At 36.8% G+C, this 17,893-nt stretch overlaps 1 protein-coding gene across 1 annotated transcript in view; it reads right to left on the bottom strand.

Moving 5' to 3' along the window:
- CFAP54 (cilia and flagella associated protein 54) overlaps window positions 1-17,893 on the bottom strand; it is a 242,110-nt gene that overhangs the window by 60,843 nt on the left and 163,374 nt on the right. The window contains exons 48-52 of the mRNA XM_081818984.1: window positions 16,678-16,833; window positions 15,231-15,336; window positions 14,092-14,185; window positions 7,743-7,841; window positions 7,068-7,209 (exon numbers count right to left, since the gene is read on the bottom strand). Of these exons, the coding sequence (XP_081675110.1) occupies window positions 7,068-7,209; window positions 7,743-7,841; window positions 14,092-14,185; window positions 15,231-15,336; window positions 16,678-16,833 (597 nt within the window). The remainder of the gene's footprint in view (window positions 1-7,067; window positions 7,210-7,742; window positions 7,842-14,091; window positions 14,186-15,230; window positions 15,337-16,677; window positions 16,834-17,893) is intronic.

The raw sequence follows: 17,893 nt of genomic DNA, 5'->3' as shown, positions 1-17,893 counted from the left end.
GGGATTAACATAAGAATAAAAAAAAAAAATCTCTGCTGTATCCTGAAATATACAATGGCTGTCTTAAGGAAAAGCACTTCTGTGATTAAGTTGCAAATGGAATGCCCTACTCCCGACACCTCCTCCAGCCCCCCACCATGGAACACCATTTTTACATAAAAGAACAACTGAGAAGACAAACTAAGTGTTTTCATACTTAGATGTGTGGCAAACACCTTCCATAAAGTAGTAGGCCCTCAGGAAAATAACTGACAGTATTTACTGTCAATGATAAAATTCAAATTTTTAAGTAAAAACTTAGAATTTTGGAAAATTTGTATATGCCACCATGGGCTTCCCAATACTTTCTGATAAGAATGGTGGTGATTTTTAAAATTTGATTTTTTAAAAACTGTCCAGTGAATTGTACAGACATTCGGAAGTCCTGCATAACCCAGGGAGTCACTATTTTCCAAATATCTTGTGCATGATATTACAAAGTCGTGCATGAGTAAAAGATCCATTCAGACTGAAAGACTAATGAATTTTAATGTAACACAGTACAAAAAGTTCAATGATATTGTTTCATAGTCTACACTGGAACTAACCTTTAAGAAACTACCACTTACCTCGGTGTTGGTTTGGTACCAAAGAAGAATGTCCACAATTATCTGAAAAGGCTCTTAAAATAGTCCTCCACCTTCTATCTACAGATCTGTGTGAAGCTGGGTTTTCTTCACATATTTCAACCACAACATTATGCTCTAACAGGCTGACTGCACAAGTGGGTGTGAGTCCAGTTCTTTCATTAAGCCAGACATTAGAGAGATTTTTAATGTTACTTATGCTAACTTCTAATGGATTTATTACTGTTCTTTTAAAATTAATAAACTTTAATTTTAATTTCTAATGTAACCTATTTCTTCTATAATGATAGATTTGCCTAATTTTTTATATAATGTATTTTGAAGTAAATTTGGGTTAATTATATTTTTCTCCAAAATTATACATTTTACAAAGTTTTTAAAATTTATTTGCTTCAAATTAAACAGAAAAACTCAAATAATTTAATTTGTCTATATCAGTGATTACCTTCCTCTTAGCATTTATCCTTTTTCTACTATAATTAATTTTCCTAAATAAGTTGGCTAATAGTTTGTTTTTTCCCCTGAAATTACCTCATTTTATTGTTTTTGTTTCCTAGTTTATTATGTATGTATTGTAAAATGATACAAAATAATGCCAAACATACCTTTCATGTCAACTAATTTAAATTAGCTAAAGTTGCCTACTACCAAAAAGAAAAATATTATCAAGTTTTAAAACAAAGAAAATCCAATTCTGTGTTCTATTTAAGAGGTATATTTAAAATCAGATGATTAAGAAAGGTTGACAGTAAAAGAATGGGCAAATGTATACTAGGACAATGTAAACCAAAAAAAAAAAAAAAAGCAATATTTGTGAACCTATTATCATATAAGCTAGCATTCTGGCCAAAACAGATTCTCTCCTAAAGCCTCCAGAGGGATGTATTTCTGCCCACACCTTAATTTTAGCCCAGTGAGACCCACTGTAGACTTCTGACCTCCTGAACCGGAAGATACACCTTGTGTTGTTTTAAGCCACTAAATTGTGGTTTTTTCTTATAGCAGGAATAGGACACCAATACAGTGACAACACCAATTGCCTCTGCAGAGGACTCAGTTATTTTCAGAGAAGATAGAAGGAAGACTTTCTCTCCGTGACCTTTGATGTCTCTTGAGTTTTTATTTACTTATTTTTATTTTTTAAGGAGTTTATTTATTAGAGAGAGTGGAGAGAGAGAGCATGGGGGAGAGAGAGGGAGAGAGAATCTGAAGCAGACTCTGCGCTTAGCGCAGAGCCCGATGTGGGGCTCAATCCCACGACCCTGAGATCATGACCTGAGCCAAAATCAAGAGTCAGACGCTTAATCGACCGAGGCACCCAGGCACCCCTTTGGAGTTTTGCTTCTTGAGAATAAATTACCTATGTAAAGAAACTGAACGAAATTAAAAGAAAAAAAAGGAGCCTCTGTACATATTTGACCAATGTCGTCTGGTCTTTAACGTCATAGGAGAAAATTAATACCAGTTCAATTTTTTCTTCTTCATAGAAAGGCCACTTTTTGTGATTGAATGCTTACAATTATTTTCTTTGTCTTTATAATCCAAAAGTGATGCCAGAATTTGTCCAGGTATAATCTGCACTATACGTTTATCTTCAGAACTTTTGTGGGAGGCATATCCCATTGCCACGGTTTCCCTCCAGCCACAGCCATTGCTGCATGGGTTTCACTGGTTCTGGGCCAGTATTTATGCTAATTTCCCTGCATTTTTCCAGTGGTGGGAATTCCAATCTTACCATCTCAGGTGGGGTTCTGACTTCTCCCAAGTGGCTCATTTTTGGCCCTGACTGGGCACTTGGCATGTTTCTCTGCATCTACTCAAGCCAGTGGGCAACGTGTTTCTAGTCCTCAATTTGTAGACAAGTCCACTCTGAACCTCAGTTCTATATAGTTAGCTGGGTTCTGACCTTCCCTACCTGCGGGGCCCTCCTTCCAGATTCCCTCTTTGTCCAGCCAAAGTCCCAGCCCCAGCTGTTCCCTCTCCAATGAGGTCCTCACCTTCACCCCTTGCTTATAATCACTCATTTTACTTTGGTAACTTAAGATTTTCTTTTCCTGATTTCATGCTCAACTATAAATTAAAACAATTTTGGTTCTGTTTTACCCAACCTTGTTACATGTTTGGATTGGGGAGGGCAAAAGCATCTTTCATGTCAGCTCAATCCAAAAGGGTGATGCATTAGTTCTGCACTTTGATTTCCTGGTAATACTTTATCACACCCAACACAGTGATCAAGGGCACAGCTTTTAGAATTGGATAGATCAGGGTTTGTATCAGCAGTAGAAAATTATCCTAGTTACATAACCTCTCTGAGGACCTTTCTTCATTTACTATACATGCATAATGACACTCTCATGGAATTTTCCCAAAGTTATCCTTTATCATTTATCACATAAGAAAGCACTACCACATAGCCCCAGAAGCCACTGGTCCCACAATTATCTAGCACTTGCTGCATTATGGCTTTCTATGGTTGTGTCAGTCTTTGACTGTTTGGGTCCTGCTGAGGGTTCCAAACAATTTTGTTCCATTTTCTTTGGTTCCCTGCAGTGTCAGTCTTCCTCTGAGTCTTCAAGATAGCATTCCATTGTATCTGTTACTTCTTATTTTTCATCGTTGACACTGTCTAGAATAAAGAATCTCTCCATACCTAGTGTCTGATAATAGAAGGTGGAGAATGTATGCTCTACTCTTCGTCATGGGACTGTTCCTTCTCAGATTTAAGTGATTAAAGTGTAGAGCTCTCCGTAAAATTTCTAGAATCTTGCAGGTGTTGGACCAGAACAGCTCTGCTTCACTGAGGATGGTTCTCATCATACCCCAACTGTCTCAACTGCTTATACTCTGAACTGATACAGAGCATGTGCACACACATGCACATGCACATACACACAAACACACATCACTGCTATTAGCATAAATTATTTATCTCCATTTTCATCTGTAAGTTGTGTAATAGTTTGGAATGTGAGGATGTAATGTATTCCCCTAACTCCCCACCTATAGACAATTGTGTCTCAAAGGAAAAGAAGAAATCAACATAATATTAGAGGAATGACATCCCAGTTTTTAGTTGGTATTGACCCCATGTCTCTAAACCAGGGGCAAGGCAGTAAGGAAAGAATAAAACATATTTTTACAGGCTGGAAGTTTTTCTCTCTTTCAAGAGGCAGAGCATATATTAAAGGTCAGTTGTGATCCTTAGTTCTGCTCTACAGATCTCTTTTTATATTCTGACAATAGGTTCACCAACATTAGTTTTTAGCATGACACATTTATGTTTTTCTATATACAAAGTGTATGTAGTTGTGAGAGGTTGCATCCAGGACCACTAATCTTAAATGTTGCTTTTAATTCAAAGTGTCTTGTAGAATTTAACAATTTTTATACTAGCTGAATTTTTATACTAAAGCCCCAAGAAAATCAAGACAAAAAGATAAGCATATTTTAATACAGGTAGGGTCAAACTAGGCATCTAATAAATGTTTTTTGCACTGAATCTAAATATGTTCCTATATTGACAGTACCATCATTTCAGGGTGTCTATTCCCATAAGACGTTGGAGAGGAAACCTCAATAAATTGGATGAGTTGAATCACTCAATTACCTTATTGTCCTACAGATATCATACAGTATCTCTCTGGTACACATATGCATGACTAATCTATTCTGTCATCATGCTTCTCTGATCATCAACACTATGTTGGGAAAATGTGCTTTCTCTCCACTCTGCTACCCATGACTCTGGTCTATTTACACCTGCCCTGCAATATACTTCTTCCAGAAGAAAATGTTCCTAATTAACCCACATGCCCAACCTGCCTGCATCTAGCTTTAGTTTAATCTGCCTCCATTGTCTTCTTAAAAGATGCATTTATATAATTTCAAGGTGTATGCCTGTTCTGATTGTCAATGACTGGAAGCTCATGGAAGACAAGCCCCACTTTATTGATGTGTTCCATGACTCCTCCTTCCCCCAGGACATAAATATCTGGTACAGGGCTCTGCACACAGTAACAATGACTATTGATCACCACCTCATGTACAGATCAATGCTAGTGAAGGTGAGATTACTGAGGAAGTTCTCCTGGATGCTAGTTTATGCTAATGTAAGGAAAATCAAACAAGTTTTATTTGCTGCTGTTACCCTTTAGCAATTCCTTATAATGTGAACCTCATTGCCATCTGGGTATTTGTAGCAGTCAGGAGGGAACCTGACTACCGTAGTAAGGGAAATCACCAACATGAATTAATTATCAGTCTGCTAGGAAAATACTGGAGGGCAAAACTATTATCCTTAAAGCAAGGCAAAATGCAAACTAGATTGGACTTCAAAATTCAGTCATTTCAGGGGCACCTGGGTGGCTCAGTCGTTAAGCATCTGCCTTCGGCTCAGGTCATGATCCCAGAGTCCTGGGATCGAGCCCCGCATCAGGCTCCCTGCTCCGAGGGAAGCCTGCTTCTCCCTCTCCCACTCCCCCTGCTTGTGTTCCCTCTCTCGCTGTGTCTCTCTCTGTCAGATAAATAAATAAAATCTTTAAAAAAAAAATTCAGTCATTTCAAATTAGTATTATGGTAAAACAGTAAAGGAGTGCTAATGGTACAAAATAGAAACTAAAAATTGGAATATGCTATGAAAACCACTGAAATAGGCAAAGAAAGCATATACTGTAGCATTAAGCATAGCTAAGATGAAGACTACCTGCTCAACTGGGTCAACTAAGATCATTTGGATAGGGGATGCTGTTCCTCACAGCATGTGCCCATGGGTGACAACATTAGTAGATCACTGGAACACCTTTTCCTGTCTTTCCATGCAGCGACTCAGAATTCTTCTTAGGTCACTACTAGCCATAGATTGAACTTGTCATGTATGGTAGTCTGGATTATCATTCAGCAAACATTCATGCCCCTCTCCCTTTCTCTACAGGCAGAGTAGATTTCCGTTCCTCACTGATGTTGGACTTGGCCATCTGGTTTGCTATGATCAATGGGCTGTGTTGTGGAGAGAGGCCTTGAGTGTGCTTCTGTGATCTAGCGTGGCCCCTTTGCTCTGGTGTACAGCATGAGAAGAGCATGCCCCAAATAGCCACGGCCTCTTCAGCCTGGGCTTCACAACAAATGTACATGAACTACACCTGAACTCAACCTACAGAATGAAGCAGAATACATGAGACAAGTCAAATAATTAATTCTTGTTATAAGCTACTAAGTTTTAGGGCTGTTTGGCATACAGCATAATTTTGGTAATAACTGGTTAATACAGCATTTTAGATGAAATTGATGAAGCAAAATTCTACCAGGCATTAAAACAATAAAACAAGAAAATGACACCTTGGCATAAAAAACCCATCTAATGGTTTAACCTCGGGCAATCCATTTTTAGGCTGGAAAGGAAGAAAGCCAAGAAAGGGGGCAGTTTCAGACACTAACCCTTTGGCTAAAGTTGACTTAACACTTCAGCAGACTAAGCTGCTGCCTACAGATACGTTCTCAGAGGCTTTAGGAAGAACAGTCCCACCCCCACCAGGTTCAAGTACCACTCTTCATTCCCTTTGGCTCAATGCTTCACCTGGTGCCAAGGAAAATTAATTATGGTTATTACTGAAATGTCAATCTGGAAGTAAGACTCTAGCACCTTACTTCTTAGAACCCATCCAAGTGCTCAGGACATAAGAGCACTCAATAAATATTTTTCAAATGAATGAATGGACAAACACACAAATGAACATTAAATATGTTACTGCTCATCTGACTTAGAGGTTTAGATTATAGTTTACTAATTAACAAAGGAGTTCTAAATGAGAAGAAATAAATAGCAGTGAGGTCAAGTTTAAATTCTAACTTCTCATTCATTAATTCATTTAACAAATATGAATGCCTGTAATGTGCAAGTAATGTGTGATTTTCTGTGGTTGCAGCAGCAAACAAAATAAAGTCCCTACCCTCAGGAAGCTGATGATAGTTTAATGAGAGAGAGAGCTCAAATATGTACACCTGTGTGTGTGCACACACACATACACATACACACAAACACACACATTTAAAATATAAGAAAAAGCACAGAGAGCTACATGAGAGTATGAGAGCAAGTACACAGTTTAGAGGATCAGGAAAGGACCCACAAGTAAATATTTTCAAAGGCTTCATTTGACATCTGTGAACTGGAAAAGAAGCAGACAGAAGGGAAAACCATTTGTCACATAGCCCTGCATCTGAAATTCAGGAGCTGACTGAGTAACATGTACATACATACAAGGAAATGATGCCCCTTTGTTTTGGCAGCTCAGCCTTAAGAACCCTATCCTCTTCCTGAGGTTCCTCACACCACTATCCTCTCTAAGCTAAAACCCAACAAATCACCACAATTAAACCTTCACCACTTGATTAGACATTATATATATCTGGTTTTTATAAAATGCCTAGACATTTCAAACATACCAAGCAAATAATCTGTGTATGAAGACAGAAGATCCACGGTGGCAAATTCTGGGATATTTGGTAATGCCCCTTGGCTAACTTTATCAGTTCTAGCATTCTTCTTTCCAATAAGTAGATTAATTTCCAACACAGCTTCACTGACCTAAAATTAATACATAATCAGAATCCATAAATGTAAGCTTTCTCATTCATAGATTATCCATTAGGTAAATAATGTGAAAAAGTGAATTCATAAAATAATATTCAATATACATTGGAAGAAAAAAAAAGATAATCTGGAAAACAACATGTGATCCCCAACATGTAGTATGTATCATTGTCAAACAAATCATTACTGTTGACAATTTAATTAATGTATGAGCCACTTTAAATAGGCTCTCTCACCTAGCTACAACAGGTATTTGCCAAAATGTCAAAACATGCACATAGGTATCTGCCAATACTCTCATTAAAGGAAAGCTGAAACAAACAAAGCCAGGTCTGGCTAATAAAGATTAAAAACATTATGTATATAAGGAGCATTTCTAATCTTCCCAAGAAACATCACCAGCATAAATCCGAAAGAATGTGAATTTTCCTTTCTCTCACAGAGATACATTGTGCTGCCCTAACAGCTGGTGGTAGAGGATACGGATAGGACAGTGAAGAGAAAGATTAAATAAAAATCACACCAACCTGGGCAGCAGCTCTTATCACAATCCAGGCCAGTGAACTGTACATTTCAAATTTATTTACTATTTGTTCTTTAATAGAACTATGCCTTCTGGTAGAAGCCTAAAAAATATAGTACATGCATTATGATAAAGATATCATGAAGTCCCATGATTAATTTTCTCATCCTCTGAAGATGACATTTCAGTGGAACACTATGTAGCCATTAAGAATAATAATATAAAAAAATAATAATGTATATGTATCTATTGACATGAAAAGATGCTCAAAGCATATTGGAGAAAGAAAAGTGGGGGTTACAAAATAGTATGCAAAGTATGATCCTATTTCTAAAAAGACATGTACACACATATACTCCCTGTATATACAAGCAGAGAAAGTTATTAACACCCATTATCCTGGGTTTTAAGGGTGATTATTTTTATCATCTTTTCTAATTTTTTATAATGAGCGTGTATTATTTGAATAACAATAAAATAAACACAAATGGCATTTTAAGGAAAGTATTTACTTAAAATGATATTTGCCATTTTAATAGAGGATTTATAAGTTGAATATATTGTGTGTAAGGATGTCAGAAATAAGAACATTACTTAAGATTTTTGATAGGTATTTGCTATCATCTTTTCAACTAGGAAACTGTTAAAGGGACAATGTAATCATAAAGTTCCACAGAATAGCAAAAGTAACAATGAATGGAGATAATTTTTACTGTGTGTGTTCAGTTTTGTGTTTTGTGTGTGTTCAGTTTTTTATTTTTTATTTTTTTTTAAAGATTTTATTTATTTATTTGAGAGAGAGAGCACATGAGAGGGGGGAGGGTCAGAGGGAGAAGCAGACTCCCTGCTGAGCAGGGAGCCCAATGTAGGACTCGATCCAGGGACTCCAGGATCATGACCTGAGCCGAAGGCAGTCGCTTAACCAACTGAGCCACCCAGGCACCCTGTGTTCAGTTTTTTAAACATAAGAAAGTCAATGCTACAAAAGTTAATAGAAACTCCACTAGTAACATAGTATCTGCCTGTTTTACATTTTTAAAGGTAACTAAAATAAGGGGCACCTGGGTGGCTCAGTCGTTAAGCATCTGCCTTCTGCTCAGGTCATGATCCCAGGGTCCTGGGATCGAGCCCCGCTTCGGGCTCCCTGCTCCGCGGGAAGCCGGCTTCTCCCTCTCCCACTCCCCCTACTTGTGTTCCCTCTCTTGCTGTCTCTCTCTGTGTCAAATAAATAAATAAATAAAATCTTTACAAAATAAAAAATAAAAAAAAATAAAGATAACTAAAATAAGCATTAAGAGTCAATTCTTAAGATTTAACTAATCTGGAAAAAACTATTCAATTAGACTGCTTGGTTCTAATTTTTTGATGTTCATGTTTTGGCTAATTCTTTAGTCTTCAACAAGACTGCAGAATAAAACAAACAATAACAAAAGATATCTTTCTTTTACTTCAATAACAAGGAAAAAGAAAGTCAATGAATAATGCTGATGCCAGAGCAAGGAATACAATGTGCAAATGTGGCCTGGCCTAGATCAAGTGCTAAGATTGTTTGGAAATAGATGAAACCCGGAGAAGTCTGCCTATGGAGAATCTAAGCAACATCCCCCTGTCCCAAGATATGAAGACCCACTTGGGTTCTGGGGTAGCCCTTGCCAACTTACTGGCTATGTAAGTTTGGGCAATTTACTTAAATTCTGGAAACAAGACTAACAGACATTAAATGAAGAATACATAATAACATTAAATAATTACAATGTAAGAACAATTAGTGACACAGACATTTAAAAAAGAAAGTTCATTTTGAATTGAGAGGGAGACTTTATTAAGAAGGTTGGACTTGAGTTCAAAATGGGAAAATGTGGACAGAGAAGAATATAAAGGGTATTTTTTTAGATGGAGAAGGTGTTTAACACTGCGTTTATGAGATTCTAGCTCATGCAAACAAGGAAAAGAGGAAAATGCATCTAGATTCGAAATGAAGAAGTAAAATTGTATTTGTTTGCAGAAGACATGGTCCTATATGTAGGAAATCCCAAGACACACACATACACATACACCTCTAGAATTAATAAATGTGCATAACAAGATCACAGGACACAAAATTCAATATTCATAAATCCACTGTATTTCTATGTATCATCAATGAACAATCTGAAAATGAAATGAAGAAAATATTCCACTCACAATAGAGATAAGCTTAACAAAAATGTACAAAATTTGTACACTGAAAAGTAAAAAGCATTATTGAGAGAAATTAATATCTAAATAAATGAAGGGACAGTTCATATCCATGAATTGGAAGATTCAATATTGTTAAGATGGCTACTGTCCCCAAATTGATTTACAGATTTAACACAATCTCTACCAAAATTCTGTTAGTTTGCAGAAATTGACAAGCAGCTCCTAAAATGTATATGAAAATGCAAAGAACTCAAAGTAGCCAAAATGATTTGGAAAGGAAGAACATAGTTGGAGGACAGGTACTTTCCAATTTCAAAACTTACTGAAAGCTACAATAACCAAGAGGGTGGATACTCCTATAAAGGTAGACTTATAGATCATGGAATAGGATTGAAAGTCTAGCAATAAACATTTAGATTTATGATAATTAATTTTTGACAATGGTGTGCCAAGGCAAGTCAATGAAGAAAAGACAGTCTCTTGAACAACTGGTACTGGGACAGTTGGATATCTATGTGCAAAACAAGAATTTAGATCTTTATACACTTCACACAAATATTAATTCAAAATGGGGATCATACTTAAATGTAAAAGCTACAACCATAAAACTTCTAAAAGAAAACATAGAAGAAAAGCTTCAACACCTGGGGTTAGGCGAAGAATTCTTAGATATGCAACCAAAAGCACAATATATAAAAGAAGAAAAATGAAAAATTGGAATCATTAAAATTTAAAACTTTGTCTCCAAAGACACTATTAACAATATGAAAAGACAAGCCACCAACTGGAGGAAATATTTGCAAATCAAGTATCTGATAAAGGACTTGAATCTAGAATATACATTTTAAAAACTCTTGTGATAAAAAAAAAAAAGACATCTTAGTCTAGGTTATGGGCAAAAGATCTGAATAAACATTTCCCCAAAGAAGATACAGAAATGATCAGTAAGTACATGAAAAGATCTCAATATAGACAGCTGGGAAATGCACACCAAAGCAACAGTGAGATACACTTCATAACCACTAGGATGGCTACAATCAATAATATAGATAATAACAAGTGTTGGCTAGGCTGTGGAAAAACTGGAACTCTTATTCACTGGTACAGGCACTTTGGAAAACAATCTGACAGATCATCAAAAGGCTAAACATAGAGTTAACATATGATCCAGCAATTCCATTCTTAGATATACACCCAAGAGAACTACAAACATATGTTCACGTAAAAACTTGTATATAAATGTTCAAAGCAGCGTTAATCAAAATATCCAAAAAGTGGAAACAATTCATATATCCATCAACTTTTGAATGGGCAAAGAAAATACTATATATCCAAAAAGGGGACTACTAGTCAGCAATAAAAAGGAACAAACTACTGTTACATGCTACAATATAGGCAAACCTCAAGAACATAACGCTAAGTGAAAGCAGTAGTCACAGAAGACTATATATCGTATGATTCCATTTATATGGAATTCCATTATGTGAAATATCCAGGGAAGGCCAATCTATGGAGATAGAAAACAAATTAATGGTTGCTTGGGGCTAGGGACTGCAAATGGGCACTAGGGATCTTGCTGGAATAATGGGAATGTTCTAAAATCGGATGGTGATGCCAGCTCCACAGCTCTGTAAAGTTGCTAAACATCTGTGAACTGCACTCTTAAAATAGGTTAATTTCATGAATGTAAATTATACCTCAATAAATTATACCTCAATAAATCTATTTTTAGTATGTGTGCTTGCTAATCTCTTTCTTTGAACTATTTTCCTCCTGCTTGACTACTTGGAAAACTTCTAGTCCTTCTTCAAAATTCATCTCATCTGTAAAACTTTCTCCCAGCATTCCGCCAAAGCAAAATTAGTTCCCACTTTGCTCCACTTCTCTACTTTGACATATCTTGATTACAGTCCTCATTAGATTTTGATAGAATTATTTCTCTCCCTTGCTCCTCTGTGCTTCTTAAAGAAAGAGAGTAACATGCCTGGCATACATTAGGCACTCAGTAAGTATTTGGTTAATGAATGAATACATGTTCATGAAATAGTCAATTCCATTTAGCTAAAAAAAATAATTATTGAATACCTACTATATACAAAATACTCTAGAAAGATAAAATGGGAATGTTTAGCCAAAGTCATATATTGGTAGAGAACAGTGCACCCCTCTTTTTGAGTACTTATTATGTGCCATGACCATTATCTTGTTTAATTCTCCTACCTACTCTAAGAGGTCAGTATCCTCTCATCTCCATCTCACAGATGAGAAAACTAGGCTTAGAAAGGCCCCAATCACCCTGCTGGTATGTCATGAAGCTAGGATTCAAACCCAAACCAGTGCTCTGGTCACTCTGCTCTGTGGATTCTCCATAAAAGTGAAGCAATAGTGCTTTCTTTTAAGAGTTTATAAAGCATTGTCTTTATTAGGACAAACTTCTAATGTGGTATTTCAAAGGTTGAATGTGTCTGGATAACTTCTTGTTTGTCTTTGGCTGTTATCTGTGCTCCTAGTAATTGTATGACTTGCTAAAATATTTCTATTATGTCACACAAAAAATAATGTGATATTGTATGGAATTATGCTATGTTTTTCATTCAAATTCTACCTTATTCAAGCTCTTAATTATAAATACTTCTCCAGTAAAGGCCAAAAAGGTGATATATTATTATCCTAGCATCCTATTAATTTTCATTGTTACTTGCCATGGAAACAAAGATTTTTGTTTTCTCTTACTAGAAATAAACATGTTTATCACATCAGAAAAAGTTTTCTATGTAATCGTCTTGATAAAAAAATAATAATAGCTGCTATATCCACCTAAGTAGCTACCATATGAGTAATTCAACTGACTGAATACCTGTTTGCCTAAAGGTTTTAAATCAAGTCTATGTTGTCTCAAAAATTAAAGATTTGACACCGAAATTTTCTGAAAAAAATCTCTTGGTGGGTCAAAGGATTACTTAATTGGGATGAATTATGGGCGCCTGGGTGGCTCAGTTGGTTGGGCGACTGCCTTCGGCTCAGGTCATGATCCTGGAGTCCTGGGATCGAGTCCCGCATCGGGCTCCCTGCTCAGCAGGGAGTCTGCTTCTCCCTCTGACCCTCTACCCTCTCGTGCTCTCTATCTCTCATTCTCTCTCTCTCAAATAAATAAATAAAATCTTTAAAAAAAAATTGGGATGAATTATAAAAAGCCTACTGAAATTTAAAAAGTAAAAACTAAACATTACTGGGCTCATATATCTCCAATGCACCCACATCCTGCCCACAGGATCTCCCTCAGTCTAGACCCCTGGAATTCAAGTGTGGCCCCCAGACCAGCAGCAACAGCATTAACCTGGAGCTCCTTAGCAATGTCAAACCTCAAGACCCCAACCCCAACTTACCAAATCAGATTCTGCATTTCACAGGATCCCCAGAGATGCTTCTGCCCCTTAGTTTGGAAGCACTGCTCTAGATAGATGCATGATGCAGATGATATGCCTCTGTAACTCTCCTCATCCAACAAATCCCACCTTGAACCTTATGTCTTCCCAACAGAATCATTCACAGTCCCACCACCTGAAGTTCTTTCCTAATCCCCCATTTCACCACCTAAATCATCCCCCCTTCCTTCTCTCCACTCCCTCCCTCCCACCTTTCTTCTTCTCACTTCTTCCTTTACTGGTTTATTGTCTGTCTCCCTCTACTAAAAAGGTAAGCTCCATGAGAACAAGGACGAAGTTTGTCTTAATCACTGTTTAATAACCTTCCAGAACATTGTCTGGGTCATAGATGTTCAATAGGCATGTGATGAATAAATGAATGACTCTATCAAAAGGTGATCTGTTTGTACACCATATCAGGGATGAAAATCTTACTTGTCCATCTGCTTAACCAGTGTATCATTTCTTGTAATTTCCTGATTAATATTAATACCTTAGAGTATTTACACACACCTACATTTCATGTATAACATTTTAACAGGTAAAAATGTCCACCTGAACTCTATTTCCAGAGCCTTATATAAAATATCCAAAGAAGTATCTAACATGAGTGTGACTATAAAGTAATGAATTAATTTCTCCAAGTCATACAGGAAAATCAGTCTCATTAGTTCTATAGCACATTTTTACCAAAATAACAAGGTCAAAGATAATTAACATAAGATTTCTAATAAAATAGTTCATTACCTTAAGTGTTAATGGTGATATTGAAAGTTTGTTTTTTGGCTTCCTCATATGTAAAAATAACAGGGCCATTTCTAAGTAGGAGTCTCTTATCAACCTAAAATTATATAACATTGTACTTATTAAATAGCTTCACCATTCATAATCATTTTGCATCATTTTCCACAATTTCTGAGCTAATGAAAGGGAAAAATAGAAAAAACCAGTATCTGTCCCAAACTCACACCTTCTTTTCATAGCACTTTTGGCATAGACACCAGTACCTTCCTCCCTACTGAAATTGGAAGCTCTTGAAGAGACATTCTACCCTGTCCTGTGCTGGCAACACTCCATGACATGACTGCTCTGAAGCCCAGCATCAAGACCATTCTAGAATAGTCCAGCCCACAAGGCACTAAAGAAGTGAACGTCAGGGCTGAAGGAATCTGCCTTGCAAAGCAGATCTCTCTTTCTATCCTCCTACACTAATTAAAATAGAAAGAGACACACAGAGTTATGCAGAAAGCAGTGATTTGGTATGGGTTAGGTCTGTGTATTCGCTATTAAACCTGTCAGTTGAGGCCATTTAAATCAGTATAGTTTGCATCTAGTAGATGATCAGTAAATGACAGGAATCATCATCATCACTCTTCTCATGGCTAAAATAGCCACAATAAAATTATATGAATGTATTATGCAAATATGTATTGTACGTAAGTTATAAATATAGGTATGCTTATTCTCAAACTTAAGATGATTTTTATATAGAATTAAGTTGGCCAGCCCTGGTCCTGTTGACATAGTGAACATCCACATAAATCCTTTCTAGATAAAATTTCACATCCATGGGAGGCTGCTAGAATCCTGGGACAGACAGGAGATGGATGTGAGTAAAGACTAGAAGCAAATTCACAGTCCCGTATGCCACCGTGATAACTGCCATCATCAACCATCACTGTAAACAAGGCCTTGGATCAGAGCCACGGTCAACAATCTTGAAAAGGAAGTCAGTAAACCTGTTGGACAATGGACCCCAGTGAATGAGTCCTGCGGTGGGAAGGGGGTCTCCCAGTCATCCCAGCCTTGAATGTTCAATGCACTACCAAAACATGGGGCTTAAATCAAAACATATACTGTTATAAAGATGGAAAGGTTTTTTTTACCCTGAGTTTTGATCATTTCTCAAGCTTAGCTGTATAGCTTCAAATAAACTCTCAAGTTGTAAACTTGGAGATTTCTCTTCCATCAATATTTGACGTTCTATTTTGCCTGAAAGAATAAAAAAAATACACAAAAATGTTTTTTCCTTTTTCTATCATTTAGAACTTCAGAATAAATATTTCATGCTGGAACTTCAGAAAACTGGATGTTCTGTCCTTTTTGCCCATCTGTCTGTTGTTTTTGCTGTAAGGTCAGCTAATAGTGAAAGATCTTCTGCTTCCTTCCCCAGGAGTCTCCAGGCTCGCCCTGCCTTTAGTTAGCAACATTGAGTCAAAGCCTCCTTTGGGGGCTTCCAGACACAAATGTTCTTATCTTATTTTTCTATTTCCTTACTTTGTACTTCCCTTTCCTCTGTAGGGCTCATTCCCTTTGTCTACATCCATGTCCTCTTTCCTCTGTCTAGTATTGCAGATATCATAGAAAACATCTCTGTTAAAATAAATCCTAAAAAGTCAACAAACAGTTGAAAACAATCACAAATGATCCAAATGCTTTAGGGTTCACCCAGCTCTCAGGCCTCATTGTGACCCACAGCCTTCACTGGAATGGCACTTCTGTACCCAAAAGGGCAAGAAAGGGAAATCTTTTATCACTATGAAAATGATTCACAGTTTTCACGCAGCATGTGAATATGGCACAAAGCCTCCCAGTGTTAAGTTCACATCTAGGTACTATCATTTAGTAGCTGCTGACCTAGAGAAAGTTACTCAACCAGACTGTACCTCATTTTCCTCATCTGTCAACTAGGATTGGCCATGCATATCCTATAGAGCTGTTGTAAGAATTAGCAATATGAGATGTTAAATACTGACTACTACAGTGCCTTGCATCTAGTAGATGATCAATAAATGACAGCAATCATCATCATCACTCTTCTCATGGCTAAAATAGCCACAATAAAATTATATGAATGTATTATGCAAATATGTATTGTACATAAGTTATAAATATAGGTATGCTATAGCCACTTGATTTAAGTGGGTTTGTATCTTTTATAGAAATTAACTAAAATGCCTAGCTAAGGAATGAAATTATGCATAAAAAATGTCTTCCAAGCATTATTTAAGAAACATTATTTATAGCTAATTGGCCAATGATGACATTTTTGAGTCAAACATGAAATTTTGCATAAGGAGGGTCAATTATAATCATAAAAGAAACTAAGAAGTCGCACTTTCTCTCCCTTTCTTGATATAAACTTAAAATGAGCAACGTTCTCTTTATCCCAAACTAAGTCTGGCAGAGGTACCAATGTCTTTGCATCACTAAGCCCTTTGTAAAATCTGTATTTTTTATAGTCACTGACCAGGTTTTCAAGAAGTCTATTGTTAATAGGAAAAAAAAAATTCCACAAACTTTATCATGGTTCTGACCCCAAGTACATCTTACCTTTCTGAAAAAGAATTTCAGCTTCCACCTCATGTTCTTCTGTTGCTGATACCTGACAGAGCTTCAGTGCTATTTCAAAAAGATGAAGGGCAGGGAACCACTTCGAGGGATCCTTCTTTTTACTGGTATAATATACTTGTTTGGCCATAATATGTCCTACAAGGAACAGGTTGTTCATAACAAGCCTCCAAGTTACCAGACCTCTCTCACCACCAGTTCTATGAAGAACTCTGGTACTCTTTACTTTTTAGTATCTAAGAAATATTTTCTTAAAACTCAATACCCAAATATTTCAATGAACTATAACAGTAGCCCTTTGCAACTTTATCTTTGATAAATCTTGATATTTTCTCATTTTTAAAATGAAGGATAATTTCTCCAGTCTCTTTCAGTTCTAAAATTTCATTATGTTCTACAAAACAACTGTGTTCCTAAGATGAGGTTGTTAGCAGGGAAACATCTGGAAGTTTTATGAAGTTTTATATTGTTCCCAATAAAAATTTGCATGTATTAATAGGCAGTAATTTTGTTTCTATTCAGCTCTATTAGAGGTTGCTTGCTATGCATATTTTGTCATTGCAACTAGATGGAAAAAGCCATTTGGATAAGGGCCATGTGCTATACTTCTCGTGTGGTCCCATCATCACTTAACATAATGAAGGACTGCTGTATTCTTGAAGAGGCATTAGATTTAATCTGCATGCCCTCACAGACAGACAGACAGACAGATATCTATTTAGCATGTATTTTCCAATGCTGGATAAAATGGGAGGCACTGGAAAAAAAAAATGAGAAAAGAGAAAAATAAGAGCTCAGGTTTATTAAGTGCTTTCTACAATCCAGGTACCCTCCCAAGGACTTAAGTATTTTCTCATGTAATCCTCCCAACTCCGGCTGGATTTCATTAGTACACTACCTTTACAGAGGAGAAAGCAGTGCAGAGTGAGGTTTGAGTAATTTGCCCAACATCACGTGACTAGTAAGTAGCTGGGCTGTGATTAGAACCGAGGCAAGTCAGGCTCCAGGACCCACACTCTAAACTATGACAAGAGTCAGATCGTGGAGCTTAGTGTTTAATGGGGAATGAGAATGTCCTGAGCAGCAATTAAAATACCGTGTGGTCAACAATGTGGCAGGGAAAGCACAGGGCGATGTGGTGGCAGGTTACAGGGGCCTTCGCCCAGACCCCAGAAAGGCTAGGGAAGCCCTCCCAGGG

This window comes from Leptonychotes weddellii, chromosome 5, assembly GCF_054177405.1.
Source record: "Leptonychotes weddellii isolate Sample4059 chromosome 5, ASM5417740v2, whole genome shotgun sequence".
Taxonomy (NCBI): domain Eukaryota; kingdom Metazoa; phylum Chordata; class Mammalia; order Carnivora; family Phocidae; genus Leptonychotes; species Leptonychotes weddellii.
This window is presented reverse-complemented; position numbering and strand designations above follow the sequence as displayed.